Here is a 21,464-nt window from a genome sequence, read left to right as displayed (position 1 = left end):
ATTACGTAAGGACATGCCGAGACTGTCAGCGACGCAAAACACCGCCGACAAGGCCAGCCGGACTTCTACAGCCAATCGAGCCACCTCGCCGACCGTTCCAGCAGATCGGAATGGACTTACTGGGGCCTTTTCCGACGTCGACGTCCGGGAATAAATGGATCGTCGTCGCTACGGACTACCTCACCCGCTACGCCGAAACAAAAGCCTTGCCCAAAGGCAGTGCCGCCGAGGTAGCCCGATTCTTCGTTGAGAACATCCTCCTGCGTCACGGTGCCCCAGAAGTCCTCATCACCGACAGAGGCACGGCCTTTACGGCAGAGCTAACTCAAGCCATCCTGAGGTACAGCCAGACAAGCCATCGCCGCACCACCGCCTACCACCCGCAGACGAATGGCCTCACCGAGCGCCTAAATAAGACCATCGCCGACATGCTGGCAATGTACGTCGACGTCGAACACAAGACGTGGGATGCCATCCTTCCGTACGTGACCTTCGCATACAACACGGCCGTGCAAGAAACGACGCACATGGCACCGTTCAACCTGGTCTACGGAAGGAACCCGGCAACGACGCTTGACGCCATGCTACCAGACGTCGCTGACGAAGAAAATCTCGACGTTGCCACTTATTTGCAGCGTGCCGAAGAAGGTCGACAGCTCGCCCGCCTGCGCATCAAGAACCAGCAGAGGACCGACAGCCGACACTACAATCTCCGACGACGCTACGTCGAGTACCATCCCGGCGACCGTGTTTGGGTCTGGACTCCGATACGCCGACGAGGACTTAGCGAGAAACTGTTGCGTCGCTATTTCGGACCATATAAGATAATCCGACGTATTGGCGCACTGGACTATGAGGTCGTGCCAGACGGCATTTCGCAATCACAGCGGCGCCGGGCACGGCCTGAAGTCATCCATGTGGTGCGTCTTAAACCTTTCTACGCCCGCTGACGACGTTAGGTACTTTGTTACTTTGTTATTGTTTTTTTTTGTTTATTACGCATGGTTTTGTTTTCGCTTTCGTGTTTGTAGCATCGGGACGATGCTTTTTAAGGGGAGGGTATTGACACGTATACATGTTTATCTTTCGGCGGCCGCTTTCCACCGGCTAACAGATGTTAAACGTTATCGCTCGGCGCAGGGCGCGCCTGTATCGGAAGTTTCTAGAACGTTATCGATGCTTCTTTCCGTTGCCTGTTTTCACCGACGCTTATGTTATCTGATTGTATGACCGACGCGAATTGTCTAGAACTTTCTGGAAGACACGCGGGCATCAGGGATTAATCTGGAACCTTCGATGACTCAGGTATAAAAGCCGACGGTCTTCGCCGCTGATCAGATTTTCGACGATCGCCGACTGTGTTCGCCGCTGTCGTTGTGCTTTGAGTGTACCTTGCGTTTGTGGGCACAGGTTCGCCCAATAAACAACCAGTTTCGTCATACACAGTTTTACGACTGCTTGCTTCACCGTCACTATACTACGTGACAATATGGTATCAAAAACGTTCTGGCACTGGCTCTGTTTTGAAGAAAGCAATTTATTTACGTGCATTCAAACACCGCCACCTTCGAAATAGTCCCCTTGCACAGCAATAGAGGGCACCCAGCGTTAATTCCTACTACTTTGTCCTGGAAGTCTCCTTTTTTTTTTTTTTTTTTTTTTTTTAGAACGAGTCGAGCACCTTCTGCGATTCGAGCAGATTTAAGCAATCATGTCAAAACGGTGACTTTTGTGCCAGGTTTTAAAAATTTTGGAATCAAAACAAAACTAGCGAAATTTGGAATTAAACAAACTTAGGCGTACCGCTACGACCCTGAGACGAAGCACCGGACATCGCATTGGAAAATTCCAACGTCTCCACGTCCAAGAGGAAATGCTGTATGGGCATGTCCGCCGCTCGACAAAGCACATGTTGATTGCCTTTTTTTTTTTCGACAATCACGGTATCGTGCACCGCGAATTCATTCCGAATGGCCAGACTATCAACAGCGAGCTTTACTGTATAGTTCTTTAAGATCCCTGCATGAATTCTCTCTCTACTGTAAAGTTTAATTTATGACATCTTAGAGAGGACGGTCGCCGAAAGCGGCTTCAATTTGGGGGTGCAGGAGGAGCTGGACGCTGCAGGATGATAATGTGCCAAGCTGTCACAGAGCCCTCCGTACGCGCGCATTGCTCACCGGAAGCAGCATGGCTTCCTCTTTCACATTCACACTACTCGTCAGATTTGGCACCCGCTTATGTAGCCCTTTTCCCAAATTAAAAACCCAGCTCAGAGATTGCCTTTCTGACACGATTGCACTGATTATAAGCTTGAATCGCTTAAGTGTGTTCGACTCGTTCCGGAAAAGAGACTTCCAGGATATATTCGCTAAGCGGTAAGAACGCTGGGAGCGCTGTAGTGCTGTGCAAGGGAACTGTTTCGAAGGTGGTAATCTTCTGAAGTACATAAGTGAGTTACGTTCTTTAAAACAGAGCCAGTCTCGAAATTTTTCAGACCGCTTTGTAGCACGTGGCATTGTTTGCAAAGCCACGCAGTGCAGCGTTGATTTTGTCGTCGCGTAGTTATGGCATACGACCAACCTGATCGGATCAAGCTTAAAATGAATCATGGAATGTTTTCTGTCCTTTTGTATAGCCAAAAGCAGTAATGGCGCTCACCCACCACGGGAAAATGGACAAGAAGCGAACGGTTGCAGGGCGCTTGTTGTGCGGAATGGTAAGGCTGTATTAAAATGTGTTAATTTAAAGCAAGAATCTGAAAAAAAAGATTGTCTTTAATATTTGAATGATAACTGTAAATATTGGGATATTAGAGAAATAAAAGTGTAAATTATACAAATACGTTGCGACTTCGCCTTCCTTTGCGGTGTACGCAAGTTTCTATGACATAGTAGTGCATATTGTGGAGTTAAAGATACGTACAGGGACATAATTTAACGCTCCAAGACTGCCCATCTCTAAGTAGGGTAGATTTATTTTGCTGATATCTACAGCGTTATGCAACCTTTTGTTCGCAGGTGTTTGGCCACAGGGTTATGCCATTTTTTATTTAACTTTTTTTTGTAAAGTGCGGTTTATCATTTTACTATTTGAATATACTAGCTTCAGACGGTCTTGCTTCATCGTGCTTACTTTGTTTCTTTTGTGTGTTACGCTGAGGTTGCGTTGTGGCCAATGTAATAAGTTTCGACAGCTTATTCACTAGGACAACGACCAAGCACCTACCTGGTTGGCGTTTCGGCAGGGTGGCATTTCATATGACCTTTAAGATGACTTATTAAGTTTCATTACACCATTTCCTAACGTGTTTGTGCAAATCGGGGTTTAAGCCGCCGAGCATGAGGATGTCGCTGTGTTAAATGCTTTTTTCAGTCTGCAAGAGTCGTTTGAATGCTTCGCCTGGGGATTAATAAACTTTCAATCCAAAACGTCTATACTGCAACTGATGTGACGAGCTAAATGACGTAATGCCACCTACGCGATTTGAGCGAATTTGCCGTGCTGTGCACTTGGCGCCCCTGAATCCTGTGAGCTACTGTGTAAACTACGTTGCGCTATCGCTGCAACGTCGTTGTTGGCATTGGCGTCGTCGTCGACGCGTTCTTCGTTGTCTCCCACAAACAGCGAGATTCTTGGCGCATACTCTACGTGGGTGATAAAACGATAAAATAAATAATACCTAAATGTCCTGATTGCTACAAATATGCGTTATCAAGAGCACAATTCCTTTAATAACGCAAACATTTCAACCTTTGCTATCTATGTTTTTCTAGCCATTAAGTAGGCACAAAATGGCAAACTGTTATTGTCATCGGAAACGCCAGGAAACGTGCGCGATGGTAGTTGCGTTGAAGTAGACACATGGGACAGATTTTCGCCGGAGCCCGACAGAGAAAAATTTAGTGTTAAGATACTCGCATACAGTTTTCACAGGCCATGAGACATGAGTATGCCTTGCCTCGGCAACATTCACGCCATTATCAGGCACGCACAGCCAGGAGGGGCCATATGTAAAACGTGACATTGGCGCAAAGAAAGACGACCGCCCTAGCACACGCTCAAAGCGCGTATAGTCGCTGCAGTGGAAAGTAACCGATGATGACGTACAACGAACCGCCGCGAAGGCAAGGGCTGTATAAAAGAGCAAGCGAAGAGGAAAGCTCGAGCGGTTAGCATACATCGTGCTACAGAATCCATGGCCTACAAAACTGTTCAAACGATGGATCGCTAAGTCATGCCTCAAATCAGCCTTGCCAAAGTCCTGTATGCACAAGCTTGGCCATAGCTTTCAAGATCAGGTTTTGCGCCTGACCAGCTCGGGTTTCCCCCACAGCGTTCTCGTAGCTGTGGGCTGTTCCTTCGTTAAATAGCTCAAACAGGGACCCAACTCGCCTAGCGTGCCAGAACGACAACCAAGGAGCAATGTAGTGAAACCGTATGTTCGTGCCACATCTCACAACTTAAAAAGGATAGGGGATCATAGGGCACAAACGTGGAGTAGACCTCGTGTTCATGGCGCCTTGCAAGCTCCCCAAACTGTGTGCCCTCGCAGGGGATTCAAAAGAAGCCGAAAAAAAAATCTAGCTGAGCTCTTGTAAACCTAGTTATCACGAGCGAAAGGTCTGTTGGGCTTGGTTTTGCAAAGACTATGCACACAGTGTTAATAGTGCACGCTTCCGCGCTTGGTAAGCTTCTATATAACGTGCTAATCTGGCCTCCCTTTGCTCCGGTGTTTCAGCAGCCAACTTTGCTTGAGATTCCGCAGCCTGCCGTCTAGCTATATCTACTGGATGATTGGATTCAGCCCGTCGCTTGCGCTGAAGCACACACGCAGACGGCCCAGCTGGCGCGCCATCCATGGCGAGACTGAGCGACCAAGCGCCGGCGAAGCAGCCGTTAAACCCTCGCCTAGTGACGTGGTAACGCAGCGGCGAGGCTCCGAGCGAGCGCAGCTGTGACGCCTCTCCGCTGTGCATCACGTGGCGTGACGTCACACCTGCCGCACTTGCGCGCCGGTGGCTAAAGGTCATTGCGACGCGATGAATGACCTTGCGAGACATGGCGCAGTAAAGCGTTCGCTCTAAAAGACCATTTGCGGGAAAAGGCACACCGAGCAGTTTGTTGCTTGTGCAACTAAAGTGTGCAAATACCGCTGACATGCGGAAGTGTATACATCGGTCATACGGGCCGATGTCTCAACGATAGACTCGGGGAGCACGCATCGTTTTTGAAGGCTTCGTGAGGTGGCGCGCATTTAGGCGCGCATACCAAGGCATGTGGCTGAAGCCCAGTGTTTGAGCAAACTTCGGTTATCAGTAGTAAAGCAAGGGTACGTCGGAGAGGGAACGTTTGGTTTATACTAAGATTAATAACCTTACTGACTCGTGTATCAGTGTGCCTTCAGTGCACCTGACGCAAAAAGAACTTCGTTATCTTGACAGATGAAAGAAAGGTGGGAAAAATATATATGTAATGTTTTGTCTCCGTGTATATCAGATGTGATGCTGGCTTGTACGTTTTATCAGCTCTATGACGTGTATGCTGTTTCTTTCGGCATTGTCCAGTGCCCGGCTGGTCCTTGGCGCATGTGCGTGCTTCCCAGTGCGTGCGTACTTTTGTTTCTCATAGGAAGGTTGCAATAAATTCTCAGTTGCTAGTGAGCGTATGCCTTGCATGTCTGCCTGGCCTCTCTCTTCCAGAAAGTTTTTCCGCTCAATACAATGATCAATAAACACACACGTACGCGTTCTCGGCGGCGCGCTGCATGTGAGCGCCGTATACCGACAGGGGAAGGCGGCGAGTGAGCACAACCAACACCACAAGGCCTGTTCACTCCGATCCACGACGTCATTATACCTGGCCAGACTGCCATAGAATCTAATGGGGATGCTCCCGAGTAACCAAAAGGGATTTTCACGTCACCCTTTTCGTCACGCCAGCCTTGGCAATGGAAATTTTGGACCAGGTAGCATGACGTCATGGCTCGGAGTGAACAGGCGTTGTGCTATATAGGTGGTGTTGGCCGGCACAACACGTGTGCACGCGGAGAGATGAGACAAAGAACGCTCATTAGCGGATCTGTGCACTCCCACTCTCTTCGAGGTACATTTGCCTCGGTGCTTTTATGCTGCAACTTAACCAAAGCCCGAAGCTTGCCTTCAGGAGACAGCTACCACCGAAAACTGCATAGCGAGTTAACTATGTCGCAATGTCAACTTTTAGCAGAATTCATTCATTAGCAGCATGTCTTTCCCACAAACGCCTCGCCGATGATTGTATCCAAGACCTTAGATTACAGTGTTTGCATTGAAGAGAGAGCTGTCACGCCACCGCATCGCGAATTGCCGTCAGTCGGCGTGAACCGCGATCAGCTGCTGGAAGCGGCAGAAATCGATGGGCTCTGGAGGAGAGGCTTTCAAGGCGCCTCTGTAAGGGCAGGTCCGTTCCGAAGCCCACGTTAATCTTTCTCCAAAGTTAGGGGCAGACAGTGCGACATTGACGCAACGAATTGACTAACGATTTTATTAAACATAATTCCAGGTCGCTATAGGCTATAGCCGCCTGACTGCTAGGCCTCAGGCGGTGAGGGGAGCGCACTTTTCGGGGAAGCGCACCCTCTCCTGCAGCGTTACAAGGTAGTTCGATGGAAGGGCGCCGAGAGAGCCGACCTCGCGAACCTTGCGGGTCCATCCCTTGGCCAGCGCGCTCTGGCGGGGCAGGCAAGTGAAACCCACGGTCACAGTGCGAGCTGCCCTTAGTCTTGCGGCAGTCGCTCTTGCAGGTTAAAATCGGGAACACGCTGAAGCAGATCTCTTGCTTGCGATCGCGGAGGATGGTGCGGTTCTCAAAGCACCCGTCCTCTGCGGATGGAACAGGGCGAGAGAGAGAAGGACGACCGGAAGTTGTCAAACTTCTCCCTGTTTGCCACACCAGCGTCAATAATATACGGCGTGCACTATGGGTACCCCTTCTTATTCTCAGCAAGCTTTACGTAAGCACCGCAAACTTAATCGGCGACGTCCTTTTTTTTTTTTCGCCCTCAATCTTTGTAACGCACGAGGAACGCTGCTGTAGCGAGTTCTTCTAGAACCTGCAAAAGCGGAAACGCTAAAAGTAGTCTTTCCGAAGCGCCCATTGTTTTTGTCCACCACATTGCCCAATGTGGTGGGCAAATGAGCTACCACATCGACAGTATCAAAAGCGACGATTCGTCAATAATTTGTTCTCTGTCAAACCGAGTTTGAGTTTATTTTCCAAAACAAGTGCAATACACGCAAGAATCAAGTTTCGGCTTGTAGACGAACATGGCGACGCCACGCTGCGCCTGAAACCTATTTTTTTGCAGTGATAGCACCGTGTCTTAAAAAACAAATATGCTAACCTTCGCGCTCGAGGCTTGGGATGTGCGGGTAGTGTTCGCGGCTGGGAGGGTACTCGTGGTGCGTCGGGTACTCGTGGTGGGTCGGGTACTCGTGGTGGGTCGGGTACTGGTGGTGCGTCGGGTACGTGTGGTGGGTCGGGTACGTGTGGTGGGTCGGGTACTCCTGGTGAGTCGGGTACTTGTAGTGGGTTGGGTACTTCTGGTGGTGCGTAGGGTACTTATGGTGAGTTGGGTACTCTTCGTGGCTGGGGTACTTGTAGGTGGGTAGGGTACTCATGATGGCTCGGATACTTGTGGTGGGGCGGGTACTTTGAGTGGCTGGGGTACTCGTGGTGCGTCGGGTAACCGGCTTCGTATCCCACGGGCTTCTTCAGTTCCTCGAGGTAGTGGTGAGGGTAGACCGGCACCAGGAGTTCCTTGCACTGGGGAAGGCCGAAACCATAGCTAGCCACGAACTCGGAATAGTTGGACACGAGGTAGTTCTCGGGAGTGACGAACTCGTGGTACGGCTCATTGTCGAAGTTGCTGCAGATACCGCAGGTCTTGCCCTGGTACAGCGGGTTCACCTACAAGGATGGAACACCAAAACCGCTTTAGTTTTTGCAGTGTTTCTGAGTGCGCCGTAAGAGTGCATCTATTCGTCTTTACATATCAGGAGGACTGACTGTTGGTTTAGTTGGTCTTGCATAATAACTATGGTAATTTAGCGTCTTTACGTATGCTCGCATCTACTAATCACTTTTAGTATTCGGAAGAGTTGTGCCATCAGAATAGTTTCAAACGCGGAACAACTACTGCTATTACTAGCCTAACTTGCAAATGGCACACGGAAGTTGGAGGAGCGAAATTAGCGCAGTTGCTTACATTAGTTTCCATTCGTCTACTCCTTACAGAATTAAAGTAGAGTCGACCTTCGGAGACAGATTTATTTTTTGAAGGTGTACTTGTGGTCTTTATTCTGCCCCTTTTGCGGAAGGTAGAACATGAGGGAACCATTATTGGCGATACAAAATCATTGAGATTTATCGTAATTAAATGGTTCTCTAGGACCACACACTTTGCAAAAGTGTGTTCATTTATCTTGCGCATTTGTTTACGCCGACTGATCCTCTGACATTATAGGCGCCCATTTTAAGTTGACTCCATACCTAATCAACCACAAAGCATTTGACGCTGTACCCGTGCGAGATTGAAATGCAAATTATGGTATACGTCCACATTTTTGTCAGTAGTAGTAGTAGTAGTAGTAGTAGTAGTAGTAGTAGTAGTAGTAGTAGTAGTAGCAGTAATAGTAGCAGTAGCAGTAACAGTGGTAGCATTAGTTGCAGCCGCATCAGACTTAGTAGTTCGCACGGACATAATGGATCTGAGCACAGTAATAACGTCGATCTTGATGACGGGTTCGCAGAATCACGGCTTCGAAAGAACTGGAAGAAGATTCTCACCCAAACGAAGAAGTTGACGCCGTCGAACAGCACCTTGAAGGTCTTAAGCGAGGTGGTCAGCTCGACAACGGGCGGGTCGTGAGGTCCGCTGGTCGGGTACACGGTGACGAACAGTTTGCGGTTGCCCTTGTAAGGCAGCACGACGTCCTGGGTGGTGTTGGCAACGTAGTAGGTGCCGTTGACCGTCAGCAGGACTTCGGCCTTGTACAGATCGGGCGGCGGAAGCTCCACCACGGTGGGGCCCAGCTGGACGATGAGCTTCTGCAAGTGGCCAATCATACGAGCAATGGGTCTCAGAAAACACTATACTGTACAGAGGTAATCGATTCGAGGTCCGCGTACGTTGGGCTAACTTGAGCGGAAACTTTAGTAGAACGTCTTAAGGGACTAATTGGTTCGTGATGATCGCGAAAAATTTGTGCCCGAGTGGTAAAGACACTGCGCAGGAATTAGACACACAGAAACAGAATGAGCGCAGCAACACTAAACAGAACGAACGTAAAAGTACCATTGGTGAGGAACCATTACTTTTCTGTTTTGTCCTTACGGGCCAGGGGAACTGATCTGTGCTTTTATTTCGGCGTTGCTTTTCAAGTTAAGCCGAAAGCGTCGGGAAAGGGCACGCGTGGAACTTATCGCCAATGAAACGTTTTATCTTTGTCGATTCAACAGCATTTCAATCTTGGTAGCCTCCTAAAGAGCGTGCAACTCGGTTGTTAAATATGCGTTGACACCACCCTATGATAAAGTATTTAACACGACGGTTCTGCCCTGACAAGAATGAGGAATGTAAGTGAAAGACTAAGTGGAAGTAACCGCATCTGGTCCATAGTGTGACAGTCTCGCTACCTCCTTTGCACAACTTAGATAGGCATGCTGCAAGTGAAGCCCAAAAACAGGGAAAGACGTAGAGTACAATATAAGTGCTCCGTCTGTCACTATTTATTGCGTTTCACTCGCAGTATGTTGTACCAACAAGGCCGACTTTCTACCCTACTCTAGATAGGCAACGTAAGGCACTCAACCGAACATTTCCTTCTGCCTGAACTACGACCTGACCTTCTTCAAGACAAACATTGTGGGAGGAACCATCGAAGATGATCGTCAATGTCAGCGATTGCTTTCTTCCGTGGCCCTGCTTTCTTCCGCAGCTATTGCTTTCTTCAGCGGTTTTTCAGCGATTTCTTTCTTCCGTGGCCATGCCATATGTGAATCCCGAAACCTTATCGTATATAGACAGGGGGAAGAGCTAAGGAAAGCTAATCGGTTAAAGAGCTTTGCATTGATGTGTTAATTTTTCACGAAGCTTGCCCAGGCGACGTTGTGTATTATGGAAATGGAATAGATTTGTTACCTTGGTTCCAACGGCGAGATCGAGAGGCTGAACAACGACGGCGAAGTTGTGCTTGACGCTGCAGTCGCTGGTGACGAGGTACTTGCAGTTAGGCCTAACCTCCAGCGGGAAGCTCACGTTGTCGTAGGTGCGGACCCAGTGCTTGCCCACACTGCAAGGCTCTGCGAAAAGCGTGAGGTAGAAACGTTTGTTTCAAGGCCAATCACCGAAGGGCTCGCACGTATAGTGATCAATAGTCCTCATCGTAGCCACTGAGGTCACGTGTGGCAACACAATTTCGATTTTCCCACCGTCTGCCGCTTAGTTGCAAGAACAAGCAATTCATGACCGTGCCTCAACATAGAGACATGACTTTATTCGGACGTTCCTCAGACTCACTGGAATGGCAGACACGATATACTTCCTGCGTGCCCAAACACGAAAGTTTGCATATCTGTTTAAAGTTCTGACTCAGTTTAACTGATGCTCTGCTAAGCTATGCCAAATTTAATTTCCGTTTGTGTCAGTTTTGTGACTCGGGGGCCGCAAAATCGCAACATTTTTCATCGGTACGCACTACCTGATATTCGGCTGCCACCTTCGCTATCACAATTGGCTGGCGGCTACTGTACCGTTACAGTTCACGGTCTGCTTTGTTTTTGCGAAGCAAGTTTTGCGTGGCGCCAGAGCATCTATTACGATACTGTCTTAGATACATTACCGGATATTTCCTTAAATGGGCCTTCGGTTTTAACATGCAGCCAGTAACGAACACCTTCGTAAATACATTTTCTGCACTATTTTTTTGTTTGGTTTTTTTGTTTCCTAGACTTCGTCTTTTCATTTAATCAACAAGTTTCACAAAATGCGGTCAGTTGCTGTTTGTAGAGCTGCTTATCGTGAATCCTTAAGTTCTTCTGCGTCGTTCCGTGGTTCACGTATCACCCAGTGAATAGTTTCGTTAGTAATTTCGTCGATTACGCTCCAGTGCCTTTGCACGCGCCGTTCTTCAAGAACTGACGGTGCCGTTACACTTTTCAATAGCGACAGTTTCCTGCTATTGGTAGAGAGATGTTCCACTCACGGTGCGGGTAGCCCTCGAAGAGTGCGTACTTGAGGCGGTCGTAGACGGACAGCAGCAGGTTGGGAACAGCGTACTTCGACAGCTGGAGGCCGCTCAGGACAACCTTCTCGCTGGGCAGCAGCAGTTCGCCGTGAGCCACGGTCACGTACGGGTTCACGTCAGTCTTGTTCAGCTTGAGCACGACCTCGTACTCTTCCTGCTCGGGGAACGGAAGGGCGTAGAAGCTGGCGTACGGGAACAGCTTGAACTTGAGGAACGAGAGGACCTTGAGCGCCAGGTTCTTCACCTTGGGGCTGACCTGTAGCGGTGGACAAAAAAGGAAACTTTACGCATCTTTCGCTTCGGACCGTTTGTGACTCACATACTTGTTTAGAACACCGGTCGAAAGATTCACGAATAACGCGCAAAGCTGCTCAGTTTGTGTAAGTATCAACAAAGGCAGCATGTTCGCGTCGAAGTTTTAGTAACAGGGAAGCGTCGCTTCTTTGCAGCAGTACTATTTGTCAGCATGCAAGGGGGAGAGGGGGGAGGGCTATTCTGTAAGTGTCCACCTAGTGGACATGCCCATTTCGTCTTCTGGTGAAGTTCTGATTGGCTGGGCTGTGGTGCGCGTCAGGTGGAGACGGGCGCCTTCAGCGAATGAGCACTTCAGCAGCAGACGAAATGGACATGTCCACTTGGTGGACAATTAGATAATACGCCCCCAGTTCTCCCTTGATCATTCCAGTGGCTTTGGACTTCAAGACCTTTCGACATTGTTGAGCCAGCTTCTGTTCGTCGTGGACCTGGATTTTGCACTGACATTTTGAGTGCTGAAGCAATCGTAGGGCTTATCGCCGCACTTCTCAGAAAGGTTTTATGAGTTTACGCAGCACGCATCACTCTAGAGGGATCATTGAAGGTTATATCGGGCTCAGTGCAGTGTACAGGTAAGATGTGGATTGTTTTTGATATGCATATATACCTGCGGCGGCACCTTGAAGGAGACAACCTGCTTGTTGAGGTGAGCATCGAAGACGGTGGCCAGGCTGCAGGCGTAGCTGACGGTGTGACCGGCGTGCTGGTCGGCCAGACACTGGGGCACGAACCAGTGCAGCAGGGGAGTGGCGTCGTAGGCGTGCAGGCCCAGGAGCTGCTCATCGGTCTTGGTGGCGTTGTACTGCGAACGGCACGTCGCCTCGTGTCACTCGTGTCGTCAAGATAAGCAAGTTCACAAGTGCTCCCTGCGCTTACGAATTCGGGCGCTTGGGCGCGCAGGCTTTCTGGGAAGCTATGCAGGATGTGGCTATCGGCGCTTTCGAGTGAACGCGCAGCGGCGTTTCTGAGCTGTGCTCTCCCGGTGCACCAAAGATGTCGTTGGGACAGCAAGACTCTACTCTTCAGACTGCGGTTGTCCTAAGCTCCAGGTATGTCCCGGTTAATTGGATCTTTGGTCACAGCTGATTCTTTTGTGCGATACATTAGTTATTTCTTTTAATGATGCGAGGAAAAGCTCTCATGAAGTCGCATCACAAATTTCGATGTGCCTGCCCGAACTTCACACGTAGGCCAGTAATAAGCGTCCACATCCGGTTGCCAGTGAGCCTTCAGGAGTAAAGGCGAACCCTGAATCGGCGTGGAAGAACTCAGCAGAAATATATATATATATATATAATTGCGTATCTAACGACAGCTACTCATGTGAAACTAGTCCACGAGAACGCGACTTTTTTGCGAGGACGAGAGCAGAAAACAACACAAGTTCATAACAAATTTGCACGCTTTTGCTGCAGTGAACTTACGGTGACAACAAAAGGCTCGGGCTCGCTGCCGTAGGTCAGGTACAGGGTAACATTCACGAGGTCGTTGCCCACGTAGGAAGGCACGTACCAGAAGGGGCTCGGAGCCACGGGGCTCGACACATTCACGAAGACGGACACCTGGAAAGGGCAATAAAAGATACCGAAGGTCTAAGTTTCTAGTGCGGAGCGAGATTTTTTTAATCCTTCCTGCGTTTGTACTGCGAAACAACTTAGCCTGAAGTACGCTCCAGCTTGTCAGGAAACAACGGAGTAGTGTTTCATGAATGAATATACCCTGAATATACGAGTTTCAGACTTCGTTGTTCTACCTCAACAACTATTTTTCATCGTTTGCAGTCTTTCTCACGGCATCTATTCAGCATTCGCCCTAATGAAAGCACTATCACGCGTGGCAGAAGACATCCCTCCTTGATTCATCTGCAACAAGCGCTATTCCTTTATGACACTGTGGCAACGCAATTTGCGTTCTGTATTGGCTCTCATCGGCAGTACGTCATATTCAATTTGCCTTGGAAAGCTCGAGCACTCATGACCAGTGCGCCTCATCATAGATGCTCTGCCTGACAAAGCACGACCCCTATATGCTTTACTGATAGGGCTTTCGTTCCTGTATAGTCATCTGCACACGACTGTATTTTCATGCACACGGTCCTAGGCTAGCATTGTGCTTGCGAAGCGTAGGGCTCCAAAAACAATACCATTCAAAGTATATCGGCCCTATTATGCCATGAAAGTATTCGCCAGCTGCTGCTCATAGTGTTTTACGAGAAGGTATAGCTCTTAAGATGAAGCCAAAGGACGGAACTAAAAAGTATATTCGAAAACATTTAGTATATCTCGAAGTTGTGAATTCTTTACAAAGCACTTAGGGACATGAGAGTAAAGACATACGAACGTAGTGCGACGCCCTTCCTCCGACTTAACGCAATTACTTTCCCAAAATCATCACATTCTAAGTTCCCTCTGCGCCTCCTACGAGGTGTGCTTGCGCCACTGTCACTGAGTTGCAGAACACTAAACGCGACACCAAGCATTCCCAGATGTCTAGCAAGGATTCACTGAATACATGAATAAAGGCAAAAATGCGCACAGAGCTAGCTTGCTTCGCTAAAGCTGAGCTTCAGACTTCAATTGGTGCGTCAAGGGCTCTACTGAGTGGTGCGGAAGTCTGGAGCAAACCCTTGCAAGAGCCATGCATGGAACTCTGCTGCATCTCAACGGGATATCTATTGAAGTCAATAAAAAGCTCGCGGAACGCCGGAATATTTTCTATAGTGGCTGTTGTGAGGAAAGACTCACCAGGGGCTTGGTGAGGGTCTTGAGGTCAACGTAGTAGTGCTTGAGGGTCTTGTTGAGCGAGTGGTAGTAGGCGAGGTCCAGCTTGACGGCTTTCTTGACGGCACCTTCCAGCTTGCCTTCCAGGGTGACGTTAAGCACGTGCTTCACAAGGGTCTTGTTCACCAGCTGCGGGTACTCGGGGTAGTATTCAGAGCTGCTCGCCGCGAGATTGGAGAAAAATAGCAAGAGGTGTTAAAAGCTGCCTCAAAGTATTGATTGATTGATTGATTCATTCATTCATTCATTCATTCATTCATTCATTCATTCATTCATTCATTCATTCATTCATTCATTCATTGAGGTTTAAAGTCCTAAAGCAAGATCGCTCTTTTTAGAGACGTCGCTTGGATTTCTTCAATGACCACTTAAATCTAAGTACACAGTAATTTTCATTTTACGTAATTTTCACGTAGGAACGCGGCCGCCGCAGGTGGAAATCGTGCCCGCAACTACTTCACGTAGAAAATAACTACTCGCGTTAATGTCATTTTAGGGTTGTTTTCGAACTAAAGTAGCCAAGAGCAATCGCTGGCACAGTGAAGCGCAGACGTTTCCTTAAATAAAAAAAAATGAAGCTGTTTTAAAACCTTTCTTTAACGCGATTTGATTCACAAAACACATTGCTTGGCGCTACGTCGACACCCATTAACGCATAGAGTAAAAGAGTAAAACATGGTGAACGAAACCCATCCTCAAAAAGGGGTTGAATTGGCATAAGCCGAAGAATGGTAGAAATTGACTGTCCACTATAATGTAGTGGACAGTTCGCACCCTTTATTAACAAAAAGCAATTCCATACTTCTTAAAGACATTCTGCACGAAATAACAGGCTGACTTGCAGTATGTTGTCGCGGCTTCTTCGCCACTTCTTTTTGTCAATTCACTGTGAACGAGGCGGGAAACATTGGGGGCTCTGGCCCGGAATTCAACTTCTGACGCCACTGGCTCCGAAAACACTACAGTTTCTTTAGAAAGTGAGTTCTGATTCCCTCCATAATCACATACTGTTACATTTTTTTGACTCAGTTGCATTTCTGTGCCAGCTGAGTTTCTATTTTTCTCTTCATCTGGGATTAAACATGCGTTGTGCCCATTCCGGTGGCGTGAATCGGAAAGTTGTCATCCAACTTACAGTCGCATGGGGCTATAAAGGTAACCAATACGGGTTTCTCAGAAGGAAAACTTCGCAGCTGAAAAAAAAAAAAGAAATTCGTCCTGTTCCGAAGACCCGTCACCGAACCCCGGACCGGCGCTTTTTTGGGGCAGTCGCTCTACCATCTGAGCTAACCAGGGGGTTATAGCACATTACAAGGCGAGGCCGAATCAACCGACAACTGGAAGCGCGGACACGCTGATTTGATTGATTGATTGATTGATTCATTGATTAATTGAGTTTTATGGCGCAAGGACCAGGGGTCGCCAGAGAGCGCTAAGAATGGTAGATGTAGTCGACGTCTAAGGCTTCTATGGGACGCGGCTGTATAGTGGCCTAACGCGCAGGCTTACTTACTTAATGCGCCTTGAAAATCCGCTAGGGGGCGTAAGTTTCTGGAAAAGTGAACTTGCCATCCACCTGACAGTAGCACGAAGCGGATTCCGCCCCCCCCCCCCCCCCCCAGCTGATTTCCGCAGACCTGGTTTGCTATATTTGGGTGGCAGTTGCCGGTTGTTTCCTGCTGCCCCTTTTTTTTCGCAATTGGTATATATTTGCTTACGTGATTAGAATATCAACTATGACTTCACTAATTGAAACACACCTGTCCTCGTAGTCATAGGTCTCGTATTTCGGCGTGACGGGCTTGTAGCGCATGTGCTCGTAGGACGTCTCCTCCTGGCTCTCGTCGTAGGTGGAGGGGCTGGTGTAGACCTTCTTCAGAGTGGTCTTCATCAGGTAGTCCACGTTGTTTTCGTACTTGAAGGTGGCCACCCACTGCATTGTGAGTCGAAGTACGGACGCTTAGCAAAGCCGGTTGCTATGCGGAAACTTGGGGGTTCACTAGGCAGTGAGCAAACCACCTCCCGGTAAGCCTAGACGACGGCTACCCGCCGTGAGTGGCGGTTACATGTGGGCTCCATTTTAAGGGCTCTCAATAGATCAAACTTTTAAAAAGAATTCATATTTTTGCGGTTTTGCGTGCCAAGACCACGATCTGGTTACGAGTCACGCCGTAGTGAGGGACTCCGGAATAAGTTTGAACACCTGGGGGTTCCTTAATGTGCACCTAAATGTAAGTGCACCAGCAAACTTAACCTAAATAATCTTGCTGCTTCGCTGCCTCTGCCATCATTGGGCACCAAAACCAAGATATCGAACCTGTAGACGATTCTCACGGCGATTTCTGGTGAAAACAAGTCCTGTCTTCTTTACTCATACATGTATTAAAAGACCCCAATTTTGCACGCGCTCTTTTTCGTTCCGCGCAACTAGTTTCTGATCGCCGTAGTCGTTATAAAAACAAGACACTCTCCAATACACATTCGCGTGTCTTAGATGAACAAACGCTCCAGGAGTTGTTTATTTATAATAACCCATAACAAATAAATGGTCTTGTTTACATGAAGTTTACACAGCTTGTGGATCTGCTCATTTTTTCTACGTCATCTGCACGCGTGCTTAGCCGCGTTATCTGCACGTTCGTAGTGGCGTCCAACTGGGGACGTATTCTGCGACCAGTACGTGTCAGACGCGCGCTGATTGGCTGGTTGAGCAAAATCGGATGAGCTGATTGGCTGGTTGAGCCATACGTCATGCGAAGCCGATAGTATCGCCGAGGCGATCGCCGCAGAATACATCCCCGAGTATCCCATTCCTTGTTGCCTGCCTTTCTCCAAACAGTTTGATAGCGTGCCTATTGGGCGTATGCGACTCACCTCGTTGACGGGGTCCTTCTCGTAAGGCTTGACGTTGACCCTGATAAGGTGCTGCTTGCTTCCTTGGTGGGTCAGGTACTGGACGAGCTTGGACATGCGCTCGGTAGACAGGTGGTACAGCTTTCCGTACAGCGGCAGAGGAGCGAACGGACCGTGGCTCATGGCGTCAACCTCCACATCCACGACCTTGGTCTCGTAGACGCGGTGGTACTGCGAAGGGGATAGCGAAGCTGCTGTGGTCTAATGTGTCTTCTACAATGGCCACAAGCAAACGTTTGGTGCGTAACGTAACGGTACGTAACGTAACAAAATGAACGTAACGGTTCGTTATTCCTAGGCGCTTCGCTGTTAATGGGTTACAATTTAGGAGTGTCAAAGCGAAAAAAAAAAAAAAAAACGTGTATGCGTGTGAACTGTGGGAAACCGGTCACGTGATAGAGTTAGATAGTTCTATCTATCTATCTATCTATCTATCTATCTATCTATCTATCTATCTATCTATCTATCTATCTATCTATCTATCTATCTATCTATCTCTATCTAATGCAACTGACAATGGTCTGCTCTGGACCACCGTCGGTAGTACTTCGCTTCCCGAATAGGCAGCACGTGTGTCCCAGTGAGCTCCTCAAAAACACTTTGCAATGTGGTGAACGCAGTTTAAATCATTGATTCGGCCCTCATATACGTTCTACGTAATGCTAAGGCATTTCTCTCGCAGTTATCGCTAAATCGCCGCTGAACTTTTTTCTCTCATGTTATTCTGCGCATACATTCTCACTTCTTACTTCCCTTGTACGTAGGTAGCATGCTTTCGGTCTCTGCAAAGCTGCCAAGTCACTTCGTGTGTGACCCGTGCGCAATCATCGCACAGCAGACACGGTGCCACCTACCAGCGACTTTCGTTACTAAGTTGCGAATTTCCTTCGGAGTAATGTGCTTTCTTACAATTACACTGTCTATAGTGCGCGTAGGCGAAAAGGTGAGCGGAGCCAGATTATATGAAGCACGCATGACTTCGTTAACGACTCGCCATTCCCAACAGCTGTGCATAGCTTTTCATCGGTGCCTTGCTGTTTTGTCAGCCACGACTGCGAAAATCTCGACGCGTCTGTCTTCCGTGTGCAAATTGTGGCCGTTGCTGAGCAACGCCTAGGCCACACGAAGGTTCAGGTTATGGGATTGGCTATAGAGAGTACACGCACCACGAAGGGCTTCGCCATGGTGTCCATGACCTTCTTTGGGTCGACGGCGGGCTTCTCGAGCAGAAGGAACGGGCTGGGAGTCTCGACGACGTGCTCGGTGCTAAGGGCGCTGAGCAGGGCGGTGCCGAAGGTCGGCTTCACGGCGACCCTGACCTTCTTTTCGTACTTGCTGTCGTAGCCCACGGAGAGGTGAGCCTTGAAGTGAAGGTGCTTGACGTTGGTGTGGACAACGCTGGGGGACTCCTCGGTCAGCTCGGCGGGCACGAACACACGGCTCTGCTTGATGCTCAGGACGCTTTGGTCAAGAAAAAAAAAAAAAAGAAACGGCGGGTGAGCTCGTAATAATGCGACTATATTGCGGCTTAAAGGCATGGCTTCCTGCCCCTGGTCATGCTTCTGATATGCCAGGAGGCTGGTTCCATTATGAGAAAAACCCTCGTGCACCCATAGAGGAACTATTTCGGCAACAGAAGCTTGGCGTTGGCCTATAGTATTCTGCTGCGTGTATTAGCTATGATTTGTGAATATGACACGGCACTTGGTACGGGTGAACTTCCGCATGCTCTGGGTGTGCAGTTTGTGTGGTGCTCATCGTCTACGGCGTGTACACATTAGGTAAGGCGCTTAAAACTTAATACACGTGGTAAGCTGATGCCCTATACTATACATTTTTTTTTTTCGTATTGACCGAAAACTGTATTTCTTTGGGCCTTGAAAGTTTACTACCGTTGATTTATTCAGCACCATGTTGCTGAATTGTGCGCGCAGTAGATCGCGTAGTGTGTGACCTGCTCGCTATAGCTTTACATTCGCTATATATTTGTTCCTCCGTCTGGTTTGACTTTTTTAAGAGCTCGCTTTTCTGTCTGCCTTGCAGACAGACAGACAAACAACGAACTTTATTTGATCCTGAGGAGCTACTGTCAGGACACCCTGACGGGAGGCCTGTTGTAACCGCTGGCCAATGGCCTTGCAAAAAAACTTTTTTTTTCTGCCTGGACAGCGCATTGCTTTGGCGAACAGTATAATTAATATGCATCGCGTAGACATCGTCAGCATAAGGTTCCTAACGTGTATACCCTTTATGCGAAGCATATAATTATTGTTTACGACGTGATGTTTCGTGTTTATTTCTAAATCGTTTCTTCCCTCCTAGGAATCAGCTAACTCGAACACGATTACTTTAAACATGTGAAGGGAGTAAACGCCCCGAATGCAGCGGATTTTACAATGTCGGCAGCATTAACATCATATCGTGGCACAGTGAAACTGAAAAAAAAATGCAACTGAACCGCCGACCGGCCACTTACAGGGGCTGCACGGTTCCGGTGACATTGAAGGTGACGGGCAGGAGAGAGTCGACTGAGGTGTCATACTGCAGGGAGACATCCTTGAGCTTCAGGGACACGACGATCGGGTGCAGGACGGTCTGAACCACGGGCAGACCAACGGCGGTAGGCTCGACGTGGGCGACCTTCTTGGGCAGAAGCACGCGCACGAAATGCGTGGTCAGCGGACCAGTCGTGCTGGCCTTCTGGACAAGTTGCACCACTGCAAGAGTGGCAAGCGGAAATGGGGTTAGTCGCTGTTGACGCAGACCCCGTACCGCTTCGTTTGTGGCTATCTGTATCGTGCACATGATTCGTTTTAAGAGGCAACGGCTGCGGAGGCTTGCGATATTCGGGTGGTCTAGCTTCACACGCTGCCAGCTTCTGTGGCCCGTGAGTCGCTCTTAGTTGTCGGGTTTGATCGTCTCGCACTACGATTGCTCAGTCACCCCTGTGCACCAGGCGCATTACCTCTTCAGTTATCTCGTAAAAGCCCTCGTTTTACGGTGTAGTGTTGTTTCTGCATGCGGTATGTTGCACGTGTGCTGAATGAGAAAAATATCTTGCTGGCCAGCAACCTAGTTGTCGGCTATGTGACTCAACTATTGGGCAGCAGAGCTAAAACACAAGAAAAGGTTCGAGAGTGATGAGCAAGCGGTAGCTCTGTTTTCAGCGGAAGCGGAAAGCATCGTGGAAGGAGCGGTAATGCTCGCTTCGTGTTATCGCGGCCTGTTTGCATTAGTAGCTGTGCAGTATCGCAACCGATTCTTTTACTTGCCTTCGACGGCGGATTGTTTTAATTCGTCTCATCAGAATGGCACCTAGCCATTTAGGGCACTGTTTTAAAATGTAGTCATCCGTTATTATTTATCCTGCTCGCGAGTTTCTAAGCGTTTACTGCGAGGCCTCTTACGTTCTTCCTTGAGCTGCTCAAGCAGCTCCTTGTCCACGGGCAGCACAGCGTCTCCACCGAGGAACTTGGCGAACAGCACAGCCTTCGGTGACTCCACCTCGCGAGTCTTCAGGTTCAGCTGAAAAATAATGTGGTTGAGAGTCAGACGCTGACGCTCGTGAATGATCGACGCTCAAGTAATCGGAGCCAGTTATTTAATTTTACAGCGATGGCGGTGATGCGAGGTGGGAGCAGGCACAGTTGTCGTTTATGAATGCAGGCACGAAAATCGCAGAAAGGCTCAAGCTGACACCTTAAAATATGGTGATGGAAGCGCTAGCAGCGACAGCACCGCTTCGTCCCCGCCGTCTCTAGTGTGCTAGTCCTGGTCTTTCTCACCGCTAACGCTACCCACCAGCGATGGAGCGCCGTCCCTGAGCGAGATAACGTGGCCCAGCAAAGTGCGCGATATGAAGGTCATCGGTTCTCGGCTGTGCAAGTGATGGGCCTGGATCTTCGTGAGCAGTCTCGCAAGTAGCACCCGGAAGCCGTCGAAGGATTCCGTAAGGACCAGAATAACGCGACAGCAGTTTAGGGTTCTTCCCTGGCTCAAACAGATGCCAGGCGACAGCTACCATCGAACGTAAGCGATAGAAGTAGATATCTGGCTTTCTCAGTAGACTTCAAGCTCATCTTACTGTTAGAGCGGATTGTTGCCTTCTTCAAGAGCCTTCGAAGTAGACCGGCAAGGTCACGTGCAATCTTAATCACGTTTTGTGTAG

The 21,464-nt window shown here is 48.8% G+C and overlaps 1 protein-coding gene across 1 annotated transcript in view; it reads right to left on the bottom strand.

The window, feature by feature from the left end:
* Positions 1–7,589: 7,589 nt before the first annotated feature.
* Positions 7,590–21,464, bottom strand: part of LOC119432408 (uncharacterized) — a 29,508-nt gene continuing 15,633 nt past the window's right edge. The window contains exons 14-25 of the mRNA XM_037699575.2: positions 20,704–20,821; positions 19,773–20,013; positions 18,463–18,757; positions 17,258–17,467; positions 16,144–16,316; positions 14,348–14,540; positions 13,028–13,165; positions 12,211–12,405; positions 11,247–11,544; positions 10,184–10,344; positions 8,830–9,090; positions 7,590–7,950 (exon numbers count right to left, since the gene is read on the bottom strand). Of these exons, the coding sequence (XP_037555503.2) occupies positions 7,603–7,950; positions 8,830–9,090; positions 10,184–10,344; positions 11,247–11,544; positions 12,211–12,405; positions 13,028–13,165; positions 14,348–14,540; positions 16,144–16,316; positions 17,258–17,467; positions 18,463–18,757; positions 19,773–20,013; positions 20,704–20,821 (2,631 nt within the window). The 3' untranslated portion in view covers positions 7,590–7,602. The remainder of the gene's footprint in view (positions 7,951–8,829; positions 9,091–10,183; positions 10,345–11,246; positions 11,545–12,210; positions 12,406–13,027; positions 13,166–14,347; positions 14,541–16,143; positions 16,317–17,257; positions 17,468–18,462; positions 18,758–19,772; positions 20,014–20,703; positions 20,822–21,464) is intronic.

The sequence above is a fragment of the Dermacentor silvarum genome, chromosome 11, assembly GCF_013339745.2.
Source record: "Dermacentor silvarum isolate Dsil-2018 chromosome 11, BIME_Dsil_1.4, whole genome shotgun sequence".
Classification (NCBI taxonomy): domain Eukaryota; kingdom Metazoa; phylum Arthropoda; class Arachnida; order Ixodida; family Ixodidae; genus Dermacentor; species Dermacentor silvarum.
The sequence above is the reverse complement of the archived record's forward strand: the minus strand, read 5'-3'. Positions and strand labels throughout refer to the sequence as shown.